The sequence below is a fragment of the Candidozyma duobushaemuli genome (genome assembly GCF_002926085.2).
Source record: "Candidozyma duobushaemuli strain B09383 chromosome Unknown B_B09383, whole genome shotgun sequence".
Lineage (NCBI taxonomy): Eukaryota > Fungi > Ascomycota > Pichiomycetes > Serinales > Metschnikowiaceae > Candidozyma > Candidozyma duobushaemuli.
Window position 1 is genome coordinate 3,224,031 of NW_020289895.1, and position 22,737 is coordinate 3,246,767.

At 45.9% G+C, this 22,737-nt stretch overlaps 7 protein-coding genes across 7 annotated transcripts; 3 read left to right on the forward strand and 4 right to left on the reverse strand. All coding sequences in view use genetic code 12, as the record gives it.

The window, feature by feature from the left end:
• Positions 1-955: 955 nt before the first annotated feature.
• CXQ87_002866 (triacylglycerol lipase) lies at positions 956-6,305 on the forward strand (the record flags this gene model as incomplete). Its single annotated transcript, XM_025481359.1, has 3 exons — positions 956-2,697; positions 2,981-5,788; positions 6,095-6,305. The coding sequence occupies 3 exons, from the start codon at positions 956-958 to the stop codon at positions 6,303-6,305; spliced, it is 4,761 nt and encodes a 1,586-aa protein (XP_025335659.1).
• Positions 6,306-6,383: 78 nt separating this feature from the next.
• LYS21 (homocitrate synthase) lies at positions 6,384-7,664 on the reverse strand (the record flags this gene model as incomplete). Its single annotated transcript, XM_025481360.1, has 1 exon — positions 6,384-7,664. The coding sequence occupies one exon, from the start codon at positions 7,662-7,664 to the stop codon at positions 6,384-6,386; it is 1,281 nt and encodes a 426-aa protein (XP_025335660.1).
• A 541-nt stretch (positions 7,665-8,205) lies between these two features.
• Positions 8,206-9,849, reverse strand: CXQ87_002868 (uncharacterized protein; the record flags this gene model as incomplete). The annotated part of the gene is made up of 1 exon (XM_025481361.1): positions 8,206-9,849. The coding sequence occupies one exon, from the start codon at positions 9,847-9,849 to the stop codon at positions 8,206-8,208; it is 1,644 nt and encodes a 547-aa protein (XP_025335661.1).
• A 1,366-nt stretch (positions 9,850-11,215) lies between these two features.
• Positions 11,216-14,896, reverse strand: CXQ87_002869 (uncharacterized protein; the record flags this gene model as incomplete). The annotated part of the gene is made up of 4 exons (XM_025481362.1): positions 11,216-11,986; positions 12,114-12,823; positions 13,053-14,140; positions 14,187-14,896. 4 exons carry the CDS (start codon positions 14,894-14,896, stop codon positions 11,216-11,218), a joined length of 3,279 nt encoding a protein of 1,092 aa, XP_025335662.1.
• A 1,040-nt stretch (positions 14,897-15,936) lies between these two features.
• ILV3 (dihydroxy-acid dehydratase) lies at positions 15,937-17,703 on the forward strand (the record flags this gene model as incomplete). Its single annotated transcript, XM_025481363.1, has 1 exon — positions 15,937-17,703. One exon carries the CDS (start codon positions 15,937-15,939, stop codon positions 17,701-17,703), a length of 1,767 nt encoding a protein of 588 aa, XP_025335663.1.
• A 344-nt stretch (positions 17,704-18,047) lies between these two features.
• On the forward strand, positions 18,048-19,019 carry CXQ87_002871 (ribose phosphate diphosphokinase subunit; the record flags this gene model as incomplete). The annotated part of the gene is made up of 1 exon (XM_025481364.1): positions 18,048-19,019. The coding sequence occupies one exon, from the start codon at positions 18,048-18,050 to the stop codon at positions 19,017-19,019; it is 972 nt and encodes a 323-aa protein (XP_025335664.1).
• Positions 19,020-19,117: 98 nt separating this feature from the next.
• On the reverse strand, positions 19,118-22,695 carry CXQ87_002872 (autophagy protein; the record flags this gene model as incomplete). Its single annotated transcript, XM_025481365.1, has 2 exons — positions 19,118-19,122; positions 19,167-22,695. 2 exons carry the CDS (start codon positions 22,693-22,695, stop codon positions 19,118-19,120), a joined length of 3,534 nt encoding a protein of 1,177 aa, XP_025335665.1.
• Between the last annotated feature and the right edge of the window lie 42 nt (positions 22,696-22,737).

The window sequence follows — 22,737 nt, forward strand, 5'->3', positions numbered from 1 at the left end:
TGGACGCCGAGTTTAGCGCTCGATCTAAGGAATTTTCAAAATCGTCCATGGAATCATGGAGGCTCGGCGAGCCGAGCCGTCCAGAGTTGCGCCATGTGTCGCTCATACTGGTAGATCTCAAGTAGTAGCGGTTATGTTTCTTGATGTTGATTCGCGATTTATGTGACGGAGAGCTGTCTGGGCATACCCGGGATGCTGCTACTAATTATGGCGTGCGGAAAGAAATTGGGGTTAGTTCGATCAATGAAACCGTTTTGAAATCAAGATTCTATCGATGTGATTGAAAGTTCTTGAAAGTCCTGTTTGCGTTTGAAACACAAGCTACCGTGTGCCATTTGCAGCCATGTAGAGTGACTCACGAAGTGACCTGTAAGAGCATGATGTTGCAATGTTTTATTACAATGTCTTCCAAATTGGCATGAAGGTGAGACTTTCATTGGCCCTGGTTGGCCCATAATTCTGAGTGGAATGTTCGTCATGACAAACAGTATGAGAAAACCTCATGGCAGTAGCACAAGAGCGGGTGAGAAGCCTCAAAACGAGCACGAAGGTGGCAACAAAGATGGATCGAAAGATCATAATTTTTTCTTCTCAGTTGGTTTGAGATACATCCAAATGAACTGAAGAAATTAAACTTTTAACAAACCCTTCTCCTACTTCTTTTCTTGCATTGTGTTGAAGCCCACCCATCACCCTCACTAAACCCGTAGATACGGCTGCTCCATGGACCCTGTCCCTCATAACCGAGGTACGCCAAGAGACAACGGTACCCCACTTTCACCATTTTCAAAGGCCAATTTTTAATAATCAACAATGCCCTGCCTCAAATTGACCATCTCCCGCTTTGCTATGAAAGGCTGTAATCAGTGCGTCATTTTGCAACTACCGCATGGCCTGCGCAGTGACTACTTATCTCAAGAAGCGCTGTCCGACACCCCTCTTTTTCCTTATCAACATGCTGTCAGAAGACGAAGAAAACGTTGTTTTGCTTCAGCACTCTGAGGCTCCCGAGCTCCTGCTCAGTCAGTTATCCTCGCAGCAGGCCGCCCTCACCAGCACTTCTTGGAAAAGAACGTGGTTATTTATTCGCCTAGTCATATTTCGCCAAACCAATGTGTTGGAGAAGTTCGTGCTCGAGCATGAACCCAGTGACTGTGCTTTCGTGGCTAAATACGGGAAAACTGTCTCGTTAGACCTAGCCTCCTACCCCAAGTTGTCCGTGAACAGACTATCCCTATACAGCATACATGCTCCACATCCATTGACCAATTTTGCCAAAGATGAGCCGTTGGCGCCAAACATCTTGCAGGAGGTATCTGAGCTGCCTGTGATTGTGTTTATCCATGGTTTGGGTGGGCAGATGTCGCAGTTTGAGCCGTTGATGGCGTTACTTTCCCAGTGTCTGGAAGTCGTGGCCCTAGATTTGCCCGGCTTTGGTAATTCCAAGCTCGAATTCAAAGATAGCCACAAGATCGTCAGTGATATCTCCGCCGAGGAAAAAGCCGACATCTCCTCGGGCGTGAAGGCCTTGCTGTGGGGCGACTACGCTACAGAAAACCTAGTGAGCATAATCAAGCAGTACATCCAGCAGACCGTGGCTCCTGAAAAGAAGGTTATACTTGTGGGCCACTCCATGGGTACTCACTTAGTCACGAAGACCGCTAATGTGCTTGAGAAGGGCAAAGTAGAAGGCCTCGTGTTGTTATCTCCTCCGCCTTTCGTCGATGATGTTCACCAAAAAACCGAATCAAAGCACTCCCTTGGTTTCTCTGGCTACTTGATGAAGTTCGCGTGGATATTTAACTTGTTCAGAGTCTGGGACAGACTTCCGGGTCTCATCAGCAAGAGCGTGTACAGACAATTGACCCACCAGAGCAGTCTACACCAACGAGCACGCCAATTCAGGTGGAACCTTGACATAGACACGAGGATACTACTCCGCTACATCAGTGGCTTCAACCGTGCTGGCTATCTGGAACTAGTCAACGCTATCTCTAGACTCAACAATAACGTCAAGGATCCAAAGACTTACGAGAAGACGTTGCTCGTTGGAGGCATTGACGACAAGGTCACGTCTGTGAAGATCATTCACGATTTGAACGATTTCCTCACGGAATATTGGCAGAAGAAGGTATGCAACGTCGTGGAGGTGAAGAATGCGGGTCATTCTTTGCTCCTATCGAAGCCTGAGTTCATCAGCGGACTTGTCCTTAATCACTTCGAACTGCGCTTCCCAGAGCGTCTACATCTACTGCCTGCTTGGGTACTCAAGCTTAAGGCCGAAATCTCAGGTGACAAGTGGGGTTTGAAGAATGAAATCAAGTGGCTGCAAACACAGGCCATCTCTTACAATATAACAAGACGCAACGGAAAGGATGTGGCTAAATTGCTTGGAATGAAGACTCTCAGAGAAGGTGACGAAAACCACTCGCCGCTGGTTGTTGAGAACAAGTTCTACGGGGACGCTCAGAACAAAAACCCAATCAAGGGCAAATTAATAGCCATCGTTGACATCTCCGCAGATATACCACCCTATAGCCCCAAAACGTTTGAGAAAATACAGTACTACAAGTGTGCCACTGTGTCGAAGGTGGTGCCTGACCACGTGGCTATCAGGCGATTCATACAGCTCATTGATGATATCCTTGGCTCTACGAGCGAGCCTGAGCCGCTCATAGCCGTGCACTGCCACTATGGGTTCAATCGCACTGGTTTCTTCATTTGTTGCTATCTCATAGAACGTTGTGGCTGGTCCGTGAGGGAGGCTGTGGAAGGGTATAAAAGCGCCAAATCCCCAGGCATAAAGCACCCGCACTTTGTGGACGCTCTCTATGTCAGGTATGAAAGATAGAAAACGGTTGCAAACCCAGGTGGTCCTGTACGGCAGGCAAGGATGAGGTGCGGCACTATCTACCCACTATTATACTAGAGGTAGATCAGCATCCCACTTCTCTCCACAATCCCGCAAGTCAGCCCCAAGAATGAAGTTTGGCGAAGCCTTAAGTCAGGGTTTGGTGCCTGAGTGGAAGGAGCAGTATGTGGACTACAAGGCGGGGAAGAAGTATGTCCGCAAGGCCTCTGCTAGTCGACTGGCGGCCGAGGACCTGAGGTCAACAGACACCACGCCTTTGCTACATACTCGTGACGATGGCCGTCCTTATGTCTCCAATGTCCCACAACTTCCACCAGCCGCGTCTCAGGGTCCTGATGATACTTCCAAAAGAAGAGGCTCGCTCTTCAACTTCTCGAACAAGTCCAACAAAGACAAGAGAGACCAGTTCAACGAAGACAAGACAGCATTTTACAAGTGGCTCGACGCTGAGTTGGAGAAAGTAGATACGTTTTATAAGCTGAAAGAGAAAGAAGTGTATGAAAGATTCCTCATCCTTGAAGACCAGTTCTTCCACTTGAAAGACCACAGGGGACACATGCAAAAACGTGTATTGTCTATTGCGTCGTCCAAGGTACCTGCTGTGGCTACTGTTGATAGTCTTGCCATTAAGTTCAGGGCCTGGATGCTGCGTTTGCAGAAATATGAGTTCCCTTCACTTCCATCCACGGCATTTCTCAACAAATGGAGGAAGAGAAAGCTGAAAGATACGAGCTTCCGCCTCACCGATCAGGACAAGAAAGACGATTATGACCCTAACTACATTGAGAATCAAATAAGAAACGGTGTAATTGGATTCCTCGATTCAGACGTTGACGACGAGCTGATCAACCCATCCGAGGACGAGAGGATGACTCAGGTACCTGAGAACACACCTGCTCAGACAAAGCAACAAAATAGACGTGACTACACAAAGAAAAAGAGCTTCGGTGTGCCTTACCTCTACGCAAAGAGACAATTGAAGGGCGCCTTGGTGGAGCATTATAGACTCATCGCCTTGCTCAAGTCCTACAGAGTGATGAACAGAACAGCCTTCAGAAAAATCACAAAGAAGTTCGACAAAGCCATCGGCACGAGCACCTGTGAGGAGTTTTTGAAGCGGATTGACAAGCAGTCGTACTTCCTTTCTAGCGTTGTCTTGGACAAGATACTGAGTCGTGTAGAGGATCTCTTCATGACTTACTTTGATCATGATCAGCACGACAAGAAGCTGGGATTGGAGAAGCTTAAAAGTACAACATACGCTTATACAAGTGCCGAGATTAGGCAACCGCAGCATTATTTAAGCACCTTCTTGTCTGGTGCCTTCCTAGGCATTGGGCTCCCCTTATTTATTATCGGTTTGGTTGTGGCATTGGACAAAACATTGAGCAATCAAATGTCTGAGGGAAGATTTCTTCTCCAACTTTGGGGAGGTTTTCTTCTCATTAACTTGGCATTTTTCTTTGTGGGAATTAACTTGATTGTCTACGATCACTTCAAAATCAGTTACAAGTTTATCTTTGAGTTTAATTTGGCGAATGCTCTAGACTTCAAGCAGTTCTGGCTACTCCCCTCGCTAAGCTTTTCTTTACTTGGGCTTATTGGCTGGTTTTCGTTCAAAGATTTTTGGCCTGAAACCTTTCCTGGCAGAACATTCCCACTTATTTATTTGGGCATCATGCTCATCATCTTTCTTTGGCCGGGAACCCTGCTTTACGGAGCAAGCAGACAATGGCTTCAGATAGCACTTTGGAGAATCTTGTGGTCTGGTCTATACCCTGTCGAGTTCAGAGATTTCTACTTGGGAGATATTCTCTGCTCATTGACGTATCCCATGGGTAACATATCCTTCTTCTTCTGCCTTTACGCAGACAAATGGAGAAACGTTCTCGGTGGAGGCGAGGTTCCTTCCCTGTCGGTAAGATGCGGTTCCGGCTACTCGAGGCCTATGGGATTTCTTCAGTCGCTTCCATCCATATTCCGTTTCTTGCAATGTCTTCGTCGTTTCATGGACTCCGGTGATGCATTCCCTCATTTGGCGAACATGGTGAAATACATGATTGGTGCAGTTTACTACTGTTTGCTCAGTGTTTGGCGTATCGATCGTACAAGCCTGAACAGAGCTGCTTTTATCACTTTCGCTTGCATCAATTCTATCTATACATCGGCGTGGGATATCGTGATGGACTGGTCGTTGGGCCTGACTACATCCAAAAACTTCCTTCTTCGGGACCACTTGTTCTACAAGAAGAAGTATTACTACTATATTGCCACGGTTATGAATGTCATTCTTCGTTTCCAATGGATCTTCTACGCATTTTTCTCGAGTCAAATCCAGCAGCTGGCTGTGACCAGTTTCTGCATCGCTCTCGCTGAGATTTTCCGTCGTTTCGTTTGGATGTTCTTCCGTATGGAGAATGAACACTGCACCAATGTGATTCTTTTCAGAGCTTCCAGAGACTCCCCATTGCCATATATGATTCTGTCGAGGGTAGAGTCGGCTATCAAGCGCTTGGTGGACATGAAATATGACGATTTCAAGTCTTCCGATGATGACTACTCTCCAGATTCCGAAGGAAGCGAGGAACCAGCCGCAGGTGTTCCTCATTCAAGTAGCAGAAAACTGGCTGCAAGAACCACTGCACTTAGCCGCAGACTGGCAAAATCTGACCAGCTTTTCGACGAAGAGGCAAGCATTGACTCGCATAAATCCGATGTCCACGGACCTGCCAAAATAGGCGAGGCGTTACGCAGGCGTTCTACTATTAATGCTATTCTGAATGCCTTGAACAAGGCCCATATCAAGGATTTCCAAAGAAAGACGTACACCGTTCCCGTTGACGACAGTGACGAAGAGGATGACGATGACGAAGATCAAAAGAAGGTTGGAACTTCAAATAATCGTCAATCTTCAAGGTAGAGAATGAGGGCGCTGCAGCGCTTCTCTATTAGCCTTTTCGCATCGGCAAGCGGAAATGGGCGAGCTTTGCTCACGTGAACCAACAATAGCTGCTACAATGTCCTGTGCACTCCGAGCCATGATGGTCAAGAATTAGCCCATAAATTTCTTGAACTAAGTTATCTGTTCTCCCTACCCTGGCTCGAATAGTTTGCGCAAGCTGAATGCCACAACAGCGCTAAGTCAAAGTTTGTTTATCATCCCTATGAGCTAAATGGAGAGAGATTGCTTGAACCACTGTTAGTTTTTTTCACGATGCTCAGACATGGAGTCACTGAACTCGTGTGTTCGCTCATTGCCAGCTTGAACATCGTCACTGGCATCTTTTTGTATTCTCAGGAACACAAGGACGGAATCACAATTAAGACCGCTTCCAGGAGAAAGGCCATCATGGCCTGCACCACAATGTGTCTCGTTTTTGGCGGCATCGCTGTGCTGTTGATGATGTACGACATTGCTACCCACAACTGGTAGCATATAGCATATGATAACAACCATTTAATTAAATTTAATCTACGTGAGTGCAAACGTCATTTGTATATCCAGTATAGCTTAGATTTTCTGTTTCTTTGCCTCGGGCACGGGAGTACCGGGAACGGAGAGGTCCGCATGGAAGTCCTTGATGATCGAGTCGACGTCATCGATGTTCAACTGTCTCACATCACCTAACTTCTTGATCTTGTTGGTGACCTCCTTGCACTGCTCGTCTGTTAATTGCAAGTTCAACTGGTCGACTCTCGACTTGATGGCATTCCATCCGGTCAATCTATTAGCAAAGTGAATGTATCTGGTAAGACCGAAATCCGAAGGACTCAAAATCTCGTAAGTAGAAGGGTTGGCCAAGATAGCCTTGGCGTGGATACCGGCCTTGTGGGTGAAAGCACAGAAACCAGTGACGGGGTTGTTGAAAGGAATGTTAACCTGGACAGCCTCGGCAACGAGGTTCTCGAGATCTCTCAACTTGTGCAACTTGTACTTGGAAAGCACGTAATCTCTGTCAGCAGCAATCATTCTCGACATGAGGCCTCCGAGGGGAGTGATACCATTTCTCTCACCAATACCCAAAACGGAGACATCGATCAACTTGGCACCACCCTCCAAAGCCGTGTAAGCGTTGGCAATAGCACAACCAGTGTCGTTATGGAAATGACATTCGATGTCACAAGAAACAACTGATTTCAAGGTTCTGACCAACTCGTAGACCTGTCTGGGGTTGGCACAGCCAACAGTATCGGCAATACCGACTCTGTTGACGCCGATCTTGTCGACGGTTTTGTAGATGTTTAACAAGTCCACCAAATCGGATCTGAAGGAGTCTTCGGAAGAGAATCTGATCTCGATACCCTTGGACTTGACAAACTCAATAACCTCAACTGCACTCTGGGCAATGTAAGACATATCTTTACCGTGAGAGTACTGTCTCAAGAACTGGGAGGTACCAATAACAACATCAACACCATCAACACCAGTCTCGACAGCTACCTTAGCATCGTCCATATGACAACGGATATGGGTCAAGATCTTAGACTTCAAGCCCAACTTACAGATAGCCTCACAGTCCTTTCTCGATTGTTCAGAGGCAACTGGAGAAGTCAACTCGATGTAGTCAACACCAAAATCGTCAAGAGCCTTGGCGATTTCGATCTTGGTCTCTGTGGAAAAAAAGGCATTGGCGAACTGCTCTCCTTCTCTGAGAGTGGATTCAATCAACTCAAAACTGGAGACATTCGAAAGGAAATCAGCCGGGTTGGGGCCGTAAGGATTTTGCATGATGGCATCAGACGACCTGTGGGCGTCTTCTGTTACCTTGGTGAATCCCTCTGGGCCAGGCATGTTCTAACGTTATCAGGGCGATGAGTTGAAAACGGTATTTTTTTGTGCTATCTCGATTGTACGGGTGCGGAAGAAGTCAGCCAGTATCATAACGGCCGAACATCTCAGATTTAGTTCTTACAAAAGAAAGTTTAGATTTCAAGGTAGCTACTCTTAGTTTATACTCTTTTGGGTGAATCATATAGAGAAGCAAGAAGGATTATCGCATTTGTTTGGCCTGATGGCCTTATCAGGGTGACGTTTTCGCAGCCAATAGTCTGGTGCTTATTTAGCTGCGGCGGAGATATTATTTGGATTGAGAAATTGCCCAAATACCTCAAGTATGGCCATTCGAAAAGAAGCTGATATTCTTTTAATGCTGACTTGGTCTTTGACACCGGCATGAGCCTTTTTTCCACTTTCTCAGTGGACCCTTTGTTTAGACATCATGGGCAGCAAGGTTGAATATTTCAGTATCTCTAAGTCTCACAGCAGTCTGATGCTCACTACATTCTAGCTTCCAAAACATCATGTGTTGTTTCCAGTTCTATAATACAATCGCCTAGCTCACTAGGCTCCGGGTGTCTGGGGTCACGAGGCCCAAGATTTCGTTTTCGTAGTAGGAGTTCTCAGGGATAAGTACCGGGATCATGTTTTCGTACTCCGTGTCGTCCACATGAGAGATGTTCCAGAGGTCTGTCTTTTTTGGCAAGAGGTTCAGGCTTGAAAATTGGTTGATCGCTGCAATCAACTCATCGTCGCCGCAAACCAAGTATCGGTTCACACGAAGGATAGGTGCAAAACGCTCGTCGTAGGCCACCAAATCAAGGTACTTGTGTAGGCGTTCACGGTATGGAGGAATGTCTTCGTCGATGGTGCTGTATTCGTCTCTGGGAGGCGGTCCCATGGCTGCCGTGGCCTGAGCATCAAGAGCACGGCGCCGGCGCCGTTCTGCTCTTCTTTCTGCTGCTCTCTCGGCCGCCTGAACTTGCCTGATTGCTCGTTCTGTTGCCCTTTCCTCACGCTGGCGAGCCCGTTCTTCTCTGGCCTCACGACGACGACGGTTTCTTTCCTGAGCCTCGGGACTATTTTCATCAAGCTCACGGCCTCTGCTTTTGTTGCGACGTTCCCGACGACGCTCACGTCTTTCTTCCCGACGAGTTCGCTCGGCTTCCTCCTCTTGACGCCTTCTCTCGGCCTCTTCTTCTTGCCGGACCCGCTCACGCTCTGCCTCTTCCTCCTGGCGAACTCTCTCTCTTTCAGCCTCCTCTCTCTGCCGTTGACGCTCCCTGCGCTCTCTGGCTTTCTCCTCCTCTCTTCTCTTTTTCTCCCGTTCCTTCTCACGCTCACGTTCCCGTTCCCGTTCCCGTTCACGCTCCTCCTCACGCTCTCGCTCTCGTTCCTGACGACGCTTTTCTTTTTCAGCCCGCTTTGCTTCTTTACGCAAACGCTTCTCTTCCCTGGACGCCTCGCGGGCCGCTTCCCTGGCAGCTTCCTTCTCACGCTCCAGCTTGAGAAACTCCTGCTCCTCAATGTACCACTGCTCCTGGGTCTGGCGCTCCCTGGCTGCCTCCTTCTTTTTTCTTCTTTCAAGCTTGCGATGCCGACGCTCAGCGTGGCGTATTTCCTTGAGAGCCTCCTCCATCTCTGGACTCGTGCTTTTGTTTTTTTTCTTAGCTTTACGCTCCTGGTGCCGTTCAAGGCTACGGCGGCGGTTGAGTTCGTTGTTCTGCCGCTGGAGCTCCTGCTGCCTGACCATTCTTGCCTCGGCCTCTACGGGATCAATATCCCCCTGTATGTCCTCCTTAGTCCCATCAGCAGGCTCCGTGCTGTGGTCAAATGTATGTAGCTGCGCTTTTCTCATGGCGCTGGTGCCTTCAAATCCCTGAAACTCGACTCTTCCAAAGTCTGGATCAAAGACATTTGCGGCTCGTTTCAGTAAGAGCTCGGACCAGTTTACAATTATAGGGTCTGTGGCGTAACGAGCCAGCCTTTTCCCGGCCTCAGAGTGGTCCATTTGGCTGCTCTGGTAGATTTCTGGCGATGTCAGCGGACTCTTGTGACTGTTGTCCATCTCAGGTGAGATAGGAGGCAGCTTCCTCTTCGCTTTCAAAGGTCTGTTGTCGTCTGAGGAGTCGCTGTCTGTGTACTCGAAGCTGGACTCCTCACCCGAGGGTCCTGGGTTCTTCTTCCACAAAAGCACCATCCTAGCAAACTCTGGTGGTTTTGTCAGAAGGCGATCTGGTTTTTTTGCACGTCTGTATTTTTGGCAATGGAGGAATATAATAACCCTCCGTATTCGGAAAACAATGGCCTGCAGGAACTGCCGTCAAGCAGCACTGTGAGACGCTCTTGCTAATGCGCTACGGTTAGGAGAAATCGATGAGGAAGAGCAGAAAAAAAAATCCAAGAAAAAAGAAATCTCGATGGCCATCGGCTAAATCGTCTTTCATGGTCTTTGGTGAAATTTGAAGACGCGTTGGTGCCTTTTTGCGTAGCGGACTCACATTCCGTACATTACGCATTTTGTAAGTCCACTACACCTAGGGTCTCATCGGAAGACGACTGCCCGGCAGATGAGCGTATGGTGACTTCTGCAAGTTTCACTTAGTGAGTGTAGTTCTTTTTGGGTTCCGGTTTATTGCTGAGGGGGCCAAATTGTCTGGTCTGTTGCTTTGGATTTTGGTAAGGATTGTGTATTTCCAGAAAGCAGCAAGCATCTCCTAGTTTGCATAATCTGGCTGCGAAAGGCTCTCTCACTGCAAAAGTGTACCACTTGCCAAAAATCGAAAACCACCTAAAATTTTAAGAAACTTTGAAGCGTGATTTCAATGTCTATAGCGCCTGTATTGGAAGAAGCCCGAACTCAAAATAATAGCTCGGGGGCTTGTGATGCTTCTTTTTGAGATTGACGTTCGCTTAGGCATGAGCCGCGGACCTGGCTCCTGCGGCGAGACTAGGTCCATACTCCTATTTTGTGTAATGTAATACGAGATCACTTGGGTGGCTTTTGGAAGAATGTCCCCGAAACCCCTTTAACAATGATGGAATTCTATAATAGTGCGGAAATAAGGTTTCAGGAAAGCAGCGAAGTAGAGAAGACGATGAAGTGATTCTTCAGCAATTATATGGACCTAAGATTGGTGAGGAAGCCTAACATTGAAATGGATTTATGCGCCATAGCTAAGCAACCCGAGGCGCCCTTTCTGGGGAAAGCAATTTTGAGACCTCCCTGCGTAGTTCAATACTACCGCACAGCTCTAAGCCGACTTGGGCAACCAAGTCCGAAAGACAAAAATAGACTAGAGGCTCAATTGCTTGTTTCGAACAGCTAGTACCTACAGCTGAGTCAACTGCTGGAGTTGATGTGTAGTTTTTCTGACGAAGTACTTCACCCCGTTCTAATGCAAATTCTCGAAAGGGCACCCAAAGCAGTGCTTTTTGAATACATTTCAGGGTTCAGAGGCTTCAAATGCCTACTCAAAAATGACCCTGGTTCCAATAATCTATACTATGAGTGCTTTATCTAAATTATGAGTGCTTTTAGAAAGGCTATAAAGAACCGGCATTCACTATTCCCAGTAATAGACTTTTTGGATCCCCAATAAAGATTGCGGAGTATCAAACTCAACAACTTTTCCATTATCAAGACCCAAGATTTTGTCCGAGTCCAAAATTGTGTCTATTCGGTGGGCAATGGTTATCACTGTTTTGCCATTTGCCTTCTTCCTCACCACCTCTTGAATGACTTTATCCGTTTCAAAATCAACGGAGGCTGTAGCTTCATCCAAAATGAGAATATTAGGATTCTTCAAAAGAGCTCTTGCTAAGCAGAGTAGCTGCTTCTCTCCGGCAGAGAACTTAGAGCCGTTTTCACTGACTTCGCATCGCAATCCTTGAGGAAGCTCTTTAACAGCATCAACGAGTTGCACATCTTTTAATGCTTCCCAAAGATAATTATCCGGGTACTCATCAAATGGGTCAAGATTAAATCTTATTGAACCTGGAAGAATATAGGCGTCTTGCGAAATAATGCTGAGTCCTTTTCTCAAAGTTGATAGCTTGATTTTGCTGATATCAGTACCGTCAATTGTAATTCTGCCTCCAGTTGAGGGTAACATTCTGAATAGCGCAAGAATGAGTGAACTCTTGCCTGCTCCAGTTCTCCCAACAACCTCCAACTTCTCACCTTCATTGGCGGAAAATGAAATTTTTCGTAGAGCCGGCTCTGCTGTTCCATCATAGGTCCCGGAATTATTTTCGAATTGAATTCTTCCTTTTGCATGCCAAGTGTTATTGATGTCCTCTTGGTCGTCGTCCTCCTCCTGTTCCAAATCCGTGTACTCTAAACATCTTTCGACAGACGTAAAATGACCTTCTAATTTAGAAAAAGCACCAACTATTTGCTTAAATGATACCGAAATTGTATGCATAGCCTAAATTTAAACCAACAGTTCCGCCTGAGATGACGCCTTGTCCACTCCTGAGAACAAAGAATAGCGACGTGAGAAAGGAAAGAGCTGATGTGATCAAATTCAACCTCAAATAGAGCCATTCTGACACATAGAGGTTCAAGAGGGAAGACCCGACCTCAAAATTGCTATCCAAAATACTTCTTCTGGTGAACCTTTCCGTTTGACGGAAGGCTCTGATAGTCTCTGATCCATCTAGTGTTTCCTGTAGAAGTGTAAAAAATGGAGTTTTGGTGATAATACCAAAACTCTTGGCCTCTCTTTCTGCACCAATGTATACCCAGTTGTAATAGCAAAACCCTGAAGCAACGATGACTAAGATGGGTATGGTAGAGGGAGACTGATAAGTGATCAGTAGAACCGACAATGCAGCCGATGATGAGTTTTTGAGCAACTGATATAGATTCTTTGGAAGAGCCGCTTCAATATTGCTGATATGGGTCATGAATATTTGGAGGATATTTCCTCTTGGCGTTACATCAAAGAAGCTGATTTTCGAACCGACGAGGCTAAGGGTCATATCAATAAGATTTTTATTGGCACTTTCGAGACCCAAATTGCATAGTAGAAACCATCCTCTTACGACATTCATAAACTCGTTGGTAAATCCAATAATAGCATAACCAATAAGGTAATAGAAGCCATCCTGATTTTCGTTCTCAGTCCACTTCTTGAGCCAGATATCCGTAGTTAGCTGAAATGCAATGGCTAGGGTGGATAATACTCCATGATTATCAATTTTGTTGGAGAAAACGCTTTGAAATACCTCACATACATTTCTCTCCTTATTTTCTTGGACTCGTTTGCTGGAAGTTGTTTATATTTCTTCACATGCATTCGAAAAGGATTGTAAGGATCATGCTGACGACACTTGATGCTCTCGGAGTACCCGCTTGGAGATCCCCCTGTGAAGTCAAGTGCTTAGTAACTGAATGACCTTTCACCAATCCAGTATCCTCGATGATCTTCCCGTTATCAAGGTAGTATGAACGGTCTGCGTGAGCTCGTATCAATTGATTATTCGTTGCAAAAAGAACAGTTTTACCCGCTAATACTCCACTTTCTGAAAACACCTCTGAAAATAGCTTTTTGCCGACATGATTGTCCACAGCACTGAGGACATCATCAATGTAGTAAACATCAGCCTCAGAATAGACCGCCCTAGCTAAAGCGATTCTCGCCTTTTGACCACCAGACAATGTATAACCCATGTCACCGACAACAGTATTGTCTCCGAGGGAAAACCTCTCAATATCAGTAATTAGTTGACAAACGTTGAGCACCTTTTCATGCATTTCCTGGTCGTAAATCTTCCCAAAAAGTATATTGTCAAGTATTGTCTCGTTCAAAAGCCATGGAGTTTGGCCGACATTGGCCATTGTGCCATTGACAACCACCTTGCTATCGGTGCTCATAGATTCAAGCCCACCTAAAATAGCAGAAAGTAGAGCTGTCTTGCCGGACCCACTTTTACCGAACAAGCAAACAAACTCACCTTTTGCCACAGTGAAATCAATGTCTTTCAAGATGCACTTTTCGGACGTTGAATCCCACGAAAAGTTGCCTTCAATCTCTATTGCGTTATTCGAGTTATTTGACTCAACCTCAAGATTGAGCTCCTTGCAATTCAAGAAATCTGCTACTTTCTCAAGAGACACTTTCGCATTGGCAGTAGCAGATATCAACTGAGGAATCTTCTGAACTGGAATCGAGAGAAGGACAAGCAAATGCAAGGTCGGATAAATGATGTCTGCCTGCAAGGGGCGGTTTTGAAAGTAGGTGTAGCAGGCAAACGTTGTCAAGGACAAAAGAAATGGCTGTAGCAGCCACAACAGCTCAAATAACAAATTGAAGGCTTCCTTAGATGAAATCTGGACAATGTAGTTTTCGTAGGTGGAAAACCCTTTTCCGATAATATCGTTGACACATAGTGAAAGTGAAAGGATTATTCCATCAATCAAGGCAACTTCTTTGCCAGGGTAGCGCTGTTCAATGAATTGTAGAAGCCTTTTCAACAAGTAAGCTCTTAGAAAAATACAGTTGGTATTTGAGTGCTTCTAGAATCAAAGACTTGAGCAAGTTTGGATAAAATGAGTATAGGAGGCAAATTACAAGTGATCGGACATCTGAAACACCTGTTATGTTACTTTCAAGACAATCACTAGCATCTGCTGCATCAAACTCTTGATATATCCTGACAAGATGATCAGGCTCAATGCGTCCAGATGTGCAACAGTCTTGAATGATTGGATTGATCTTTGTCAAGAGGATATCAGATCTGGCGCTTTCTAAGTATGTCCACCAGGGTTTCTTCGACTTGGTCGCGCTCGGTGTAAACCAGACGAGAGTCTCTAGAACTATCAAAATGAGTTCAATAATAAACATCAACTGTGAAGGATAGCCATCTTCTGTCTGAAAGAGCCAGCCTTTGGCTGCTTCGTAGATCCAAAAGAGCGTAAGTATAGGCTGTGAGTATCCGCCTGTGTAGCAGTCGATATAATGAAGCGGAAAAGCTGAGATCTTGGTCACAGTTGAAAGCCGGTCTGACAGGGACTGCGATAGACCTATAAGAACAATTGATATCGCCAATGCCAATCTCAATTTACTGGCCCCATTGAGCCCTGAATGAGGAGCACTGAAAGCTCTTCTGTAGACCACAGTCACCACCAAAATGGCCGAAAGGAAGCCGAATTGAACTAACTGTTCAATGGAGCTCAAACTCCTTTGGACAGAAACATAATGATTTATCTGTAGTGAGAGCTTAGTAGGAGACAGGGTCATCAGGGGCTTATCAAGTATGTCCTCCGAGTGCGCGGCTTAAGGTCTGACGTGCATAACCGAAGCCACAATATAGTTCCTTATCGCGAATACTTGGTCCTTCTGACTAGATAGGAGTATTTAAAATGGGTTGATGAGAAAAGTGAAGAATGCCAACCATTTCAGCACACTTTTATGGTGGTACCTGCAAAACACTACATCATGATATAGTTGCACATAATAGGGGATTTAGAAAAAATGCGTTGGATGCTTACGAGCAGCGAAGTGTAAATTGAGATGAACCATTTCACGTACGAAACGTAGTTTGGAAATGAATTGACGTATACACTGACTTCAATGATAGTAGGTGGACATGCGAAAGCGCTTCGTGAGCCCCATTGAACCCATCTGACAGGCTGGTTTATTTTATTGATTTTTTTTTTTTTTTTTTTTACTTTTTTTTTAGATCAAAAGAGTGTCTGTAGTTTGACGAAATCTCGACAATCTTGTTAAACCTCATATTATAAAGAATCTATCAAGTGAATGATGAGACATACTCGATATGATGAACGGGGTCCAACAACAACCAACTACCTACTTGTGGCCAAGCCCTAAACATCTCCAAATTTTTCATTGCACTAGAACATAAAGTATCAAATCCACGCCTTGATACCGCTAAAATCTTCAGAATCATTTTGGCACTACTCGATGAGGCGATTCAGTCCTCCCCATGAGATCCTTGTAGTGCGTCTCCTCGGATTTAGCAATGTGTCAAGTGCACTGGCTTCGATGCCTCTGTCCGCAAAAATTTACCCGTATACCTCATCAATTTCACCAAAACACCACTACAAACAACTCTCAACAATCAAAGTCTTTCCCGAAAGTCCACCTCCAGTTTCTGTAGGCCATCGACTTCTGACCTCTAGGTCCACGGTCATTGGTCGAGAGATCCGGGGGCATGCGCACTTCCGGCCCCACCTAAACCGCGCCGGTACCGGAACTGACTCATGAAAATTCTGCAACTACAAGTTCGAGAGTAATACGTCTTTTTCGTCTAGCTAAACATGTCTTTTGTTAGCAGGGCACATTTCATACAGCTGCGGGGCTTCTCGCGCTCTGCTGTCGCCTACGCAAAGAAATTGAACAAGTACTCGTCTATTGTCACCGAAGATGTTTCTCAAGGTGCATCCCAGGCCATGTTGTACGCTACTGGTTTCTCGGATGAGGACTTCCACAAGGGCCAGGTTGGTGTTGGATCCGTCTGGTGGGGAGGAAACCCCTGCAATATGCACTTGATGGACCTCAATGACCAGTGTACCGAGTCTGTCAACAAGGCTGGTCTCAAAGGCATGCAGTTCAACTCTATCGGTGTTTCTGATGGTATCACCAACGGTACCGAGGGTATGAAGTACTCTTTGCAGTCCAGAGAGATTATCGCCGACTCCTTCGAGACCATGATGATGGCCCAGTTGTACGACGGTAACATCGCCATCCCATCTTGTGACAAGAACATGCCCGGTGTGCTTATGGCCATGGGTAGACACAACAGACCTTCTATCATGGTCTACGGTGGTACTATCATGCCTGGATCGCCTTCTTGCTCTTCTCCCGAGGTGGGTGAGAAAATCGACATCATTTCCGCTTTCCAGTCCTACGGTCAGTACTTGTCCAAATTGATCACCAATGAAGAGAGAAAAGATGTGGTTCGTCATGCCTGTCCTGGTCCCGGTGCCTGTGGTGGTATGTACACTGCCAACACCATGGCTTCAGCCGCCGAGGTTTTGGGTATGTCTTTGCCATACTCCTCTTCTGCTCCAGCTGTTTCCAAGGAAAAGGCTGAAGAGTGCGCCAACATTGGCTATGCCATCAAGCACTTGATGGAAATCGACTTGAAACCCAGAGACATCATGACCAAGAAATCTTTTGAAAACGCCATCACCTATATCATCGCCACCGGTGGCTCCACCAACGCCGTGTTGCACCTTATCGCCATTGCTTCCTCTGTCGGTGTGGAAATCACCGTGGATGACTTCCAGAGACTTTCTGACAGCACTCCATTGTTGGCTGACTTCAGACCTTCCGGCAAATACGTCATGGCTGATTTGCAAGCCAGAGGCGGGACCCCGGCTGTGGCCAAGATGTTGATGGAAGAGGGCTTGCTTGATGGTGATCAGATGACCGTTACCGGCTTCACGCTCAAGGAGAACTTGGACAAATTGCCAGGTTTGCCCGAGGGCCAGGACATTGTCAGACCTTTGTCGAACCCATTGAAGCCAAGCGGCCATTTGCAGATTCTCAAGGGTACTTTGGCTCCAGGTTCTGCTGTGGGTAAGATCACCGGTAAGGAGGGTACCTACTTTAAGGGTAAGGCTAGAGTTTTCGATGCCGAGGACCTTTTCATTGAGGCCTTGCAGGCTGGAGAGATCAAGAAGGGCGAGAAGACCGTCTGTGTGATCAGATACGAGGGACCTAAGGGTGGTCCAGGTATGCCTGAGATGTTGAAGCCTTCTTCTGCACTTATGGGTTACGGTTTGGGCCAGGACGTTGCACTTTTGACTGACGGAAGATTCTCTGGTGGATCCCACGGTTTCTTGATTGGCCACATTGTCCCAGAGGCCGCTGTGGGTGGTCCAATTGCCTTGGTGTACGATGGTGACGAGATCGTCATCGACGCTGAAAACAACAGAATCGACTTGTTGGTCGACGAGGCCGAGTTGGCCGAGAGAAAGAAGAAGTGGCTGGCTCCAGAGCCAAGATACAAGAGAGGTACCTTGCGCAAGTACTCTCTTTTGGTGAGCGATGCCTCCAAGGGCTGTGTCACCGACTTGTAAGCGCCAAAATCTCTTCAGGGAGCAAATGTCTTTGAACAGACTCGCCCCCGCTTCATTTCTACATAAGTTATTCGCATCACACTATCCTAATGAACGGATTTGCATTCATGAACTGTAATGGCTGCGAAATTGTGGGTTGAAGGTGGGTCACCATACCACTGCCCCACTTCACCAATGCCACCAAAACCTGGAAATTATACTATTTTACAGGCGAAATATTCATTATATTCAGGGAAATAAAAGATTCTTGACTCTTTGACCGAATTAGCTCGGAATCGCCCAGGGCACCACGTGACTGCATTAGCCTCTCATCTCCAGTTTCTCTTCACTACTACAACCGCAGAATGCCTTCCACGCCAAATCTGATAAAAATCATCACAGGCAACTCTCACAGAGCTCTTGCTGAGAAGGTTGCCGCCAAGCTAGGCATGAAGGTCTCCAAAGTGGGGGCCTTTCAGTTTTCCAATAAGGAAACCGCTGTGGCCGTGGGTGAATCAATGAGAGATGAGGACGTCTATATCATTCAGACCGGTTACGGCGAGACCAAGATTAATGACTATTTGATGGAGCTTCTCTTCCTCATCAATGCTTGTCGTGTGGGAGGAGCCAGAAGAATCACGGCTGTCATCCCCAATTTCTTCTATGCTAGACAAGATAAGAAAGACAAGTCTAGAGCGCCTATCACGGCAAAGTTGATCGCCAACTTGTTACAAACGGCGGGCTGCCATCACGTCATTACTCTCGATTTGCACGCTTCACAAATTCAGGGTTTCTTCAGAGCTCCAGTGGACAATTTGTACGCTGAACCATCCACATTGAGGTTCATCAAGGAACACTATAATCCCGAGGACTTGACCATTGTTTCACCCGACGCAGGTGGAGCCAAAAGAGTTGCATCCATTGCCGACAAGCTAGATACTCCATTTGCTTTGATCCACAAGGAGAGGCAAAAGGCGAATGAGGTTTCCAAGATGGTCCTTGTCGGTGATGTTGACAAGAAGACTTGTATCCTTATCGATGATATCGCTGACACCTGCGGCACGCTTTGCAAAGCAGCTGAAGTGCTTTTGGAAAATGGAGCCAATAAGGTGATCGCTATGGTTACTCATGGTATCTTCTCTAAGAACGCAATTGAGAAACTCAACAACTCCAAGCTAGACAAGATCATATGCACAAACTCCTTGCCTTTAGAAGACAAGTTGGAGAGATGCTCCAGAATTGAAATATTAGACATCAGCCCCACTATTGCAGAGGCTATCAGAAGATTGCACAACGGTGAGAGTGTGTCCTACTTGTTCAACCACGTCCCCGAATAGTTGTATTTACCTATTCAGCCTGTATCATATACCAGATAATGCCGACATTGAGCAGAAATGGATTTTCTGCCACATTATTAACATTAGAATCTGTCACTTCATGCTGTGTAATAGATCCAATGCGACTCACTATCCAATCACGGCTACTGCCGTTCTCCGCTTTGCTTTCATCAAGGAAGTAATTAGGTGCCTCGATATTGAAAGCTGTCCAAGGCGGCTTGGAGCTGGTTTGCCCGTCCACTCTATCAACGTGGGTTGGGAGAAATAACACCAAGTCACCGGCCTTGAAGTTGTTGACAGTGATCTTGCTGGCCACCAGCTTACGGAGCTTCGATACCTCCTGATTCATAGTCTTGTTCTCCTTGGAAAGCTTCTTGGCAAAACCCTCAACGTCCTTGAAACGCTTAAATATGCCGTTAAGGAAGAACTTTTGGTTCACAATAGCATTCTTCTCATCTTGCAATTGTAGTTGAATATCTTCAGAAAAGGAGATGAGCTTAAGAAACTTGGAGAAGTCAGACTTATTCTTCTCATCCGAGTCGCCAAAAGCATTGTAGTATGTTTCAATGAGTTTTGCAGCTTCAGCTTCTTCCTTGTCGGCTTCACCAGTACTCTTGACATCGTCAGCACTCTCAGCCTCCAAATCGACTTTTGAAGATGGGACCAAAGTACCCAAGGTTTCTCGCCAAGCCATACTACTTTCGACTTCAGAAACCACGTTGGTGTGGAAGTTCTTATCTGGAATGATGAGTGAGTCTAGGGCTTCCTCCCCATTACTCTTCTTGGATCTCAAGCCTTTGACTCTGCGAACTTTATATTCAAACTTGTTGACGTCGGACTTTGAATCTGCCTCTTTGACAAGTAGTAAGCCCATAGATTCCAAGATGTAACAGAACTCTTTGAAGTCTTCAAAATTCTTCTGGGTAGTCTCGAGGATTACGGCAAAAAGCTCTCTGACAACTCTGTTGAGCTGTCCAATTATATCCTCCAGCTTATGATGCTTTGTTTGAGTGACTTCCATCAAGTTCTCATAATCCTCAGTCCTTTCGTCAAATTTCTGGTTCAACTCCTTCAACTCAGTCTCGAGGTGACTTCTCTCGGTTGCATACTCTGCTTCTTTGGCATGCATATTTGAAAGAAGCTCTTGTTTGAGATCTTGAACATCTTTGAATTCGTCTTTGAGACTCTCAAACCGGACCTTATAATCGGTAGCCTCGTCCGCCTGGCTGGCTTTCTGCTTCAATTCATCCTCGAGTGTGGTCAACTTCTTCTTCAAATCTTCATTTTCACGCACAATAGCCTCATGGTTGATAACCTTCTGGTCAAGGCCCTTGTGTTTCTGTTCCAACTGCTCAACTTCAGAAGCATTCTGTGCAATCAAGGCCTTCATTTCTTCTGAATGCTTGTTACCAAGATCCTTGATGACGTTCTCTGAAATCTGAAGCTTCTCCTCATAATCCTGCTGCATCTGTCTCATTTGGAAATCCTTTTCTTGAGATTCCCGTCTCACCTCATCAAGCGCCTTGCGAAGAGAGTCGTTTTCTTGATAGATAGACAGTTGAGATATCTTAAGCTCGTTGACTTCTTTCCTCAACCTAATGTTGTCAACATGCTTGTCGATTGTTGTCGATGCATCCATTGCTTTGACACTAGCGCTGCTAGTGGATGTCTTTCGGCTGCTTGGGTTTCTCATAAGAAGACTAGTCGGATCACCAGTGGAAGGACTTCTCACCGGTCTTGTATTGTTTTCGACTAGCATGCTTTCTTTACCTTGGGATAATTTTCGATCGTTAGACTTCACCACAGGCCAGTTGGATATGTTTGCATACTGCTGCTGGTGAAGTAGACCTTCAAGCTTGGAGATTCTGGATCTCAAGCCCCTAATGAGATTCAAATCAAAGTCATCGACAACATTACCTGGCTTCTGGTCGTGACTATTAAGAACTTGAGAGCGTGTAATGATTTGCAGCTGTTCGGGCGACAATGACCCCAATGAACTGACGACACGAGTAACTCTTTTCAAGCCGTCGGTAGAAGTGATTAAATCCTTGAAATTTTTCTCGAGGAGGCCTGCAAAGCTCAGACCATTACTAGACAGGTGGTTTTTCACCAAGTTGATGAAATTTGTGATGTCCTCACGTTCCACCACAACATCATCTATGATCTCAACCACCGAATCTTGCCTTTTAGCGACTTCCCCATTCACGAGTGTAACATCTATAGTAGGGAGTTGCACACGAAAGTTTTTGTCATTCCCGAGCAACTTCAAAAATACTCCAAACTTTTTCAACCACAACTTCTGAAAAGCCTTCTCATGATCAATGAGTACGGAAAGTTGCTCGGAAACATTTTTCACGATACCCTTAGAATAGAAGTCGTGCCATTCAAACTGGCGTCGCTTCTCAATAAGAAGAAAGCCAAATAGGAGAGGTAGGTCAACCGTCAATGAGAGAAGATCGCCAGCTTCTCGAATCCTGTCGATGATTTTATGAACAGGAAGGTCGCCTTGTGATTCATCTTCATGTTTCTCGGTAGGTGTAAGCAACAGCTTCATTTCTCCCTTTAAGCTAACCGTCTTCATTTGTAGAGAGGCGATGCTCTCAAATATGGACAAGCTTTGATTGGTAAGCTTCTTTTTAAAGGAGTATAACGATTCTAAGAGCTCAAATAGTGATTCCGAGTGTGAGAACACCTCTGATGCAGTTTCCATCTGGCGGGAGTATACTTGTTGAAGGTCCAGGGTGTTTGAGCTTGTGGTATTTTCCAACTCCGAATGGATCCTCTTACCCAAGTAGGACAAGTCGTCAGAATATGACTTCCTAGACGTATCGCAGGTCTTGAAATTGGAAATGGATTCTTTCCGTAGCTCTTCAATTTTGGTATCCACCTGTAGCTTCTCAGCATTGATTTTGTTCACCGAGGCGGAAAAGTCGTTGAAGGTATCTCGAATCTGGGGTAAGTTTTGGTCCACGAATTTCGCTGCGGACTTCAATGACTCGTAATCTAGATAATCAGCAAGTGCAATGGACTTACTGGGATCCAGTTTAAACGAAATCCGAGGGTATTCCTTGAGCTGCGAGTAGCGGTCCTCCCAGACCTTATGCAAAGACTTCTTGTTTAATGTAGCGAGATAGCTATAGAAACCGTCGAAGCTCTTTTCCATCCCGCTCACGAAACTAGCAGCAAACTGGAATATCACGCTAAGCGACTTAAAGATGACGTTGATGTGGCGAATCACCCGCTCCATTTGGTCTTGCACTCGAGAAGCTCCCAACAAACGAGCATTGACCCACGACTCATAGTTTCGGAGGGTCGATGAAAGCATCTTGACATTTGAGGGGACCTCTGTCACGCCAAATGTTGTGGGTTTTAGTAACATGTAGTTATCGTCCTCACTATCCAGTAGGTACCGTGGTCCCAAACTGGGGTCCCTGGACGCAGCAAATAGGCGCTTGTCGTACACGTAAATATCTGTCATCTCGTTTATCATGGAATAGTTGAGCTTCATGCCAAAAGACGTGAGAAGGAAGATATTCTCATGGGAGGCAATTGTATACTTCGTGAAGGACTCTAGGAGGAAATCCTTGAAACTTTGTAGCGTGTGGTAGCGTACTGGTTTACTCAAAACCACACTTTCACCATTGTGGGCATTGTAGATGGTGAGTTGGTTAGTCATATGCAAAAGAACGCAGTAGATGTGGAAGAGACGGAGTAGTAG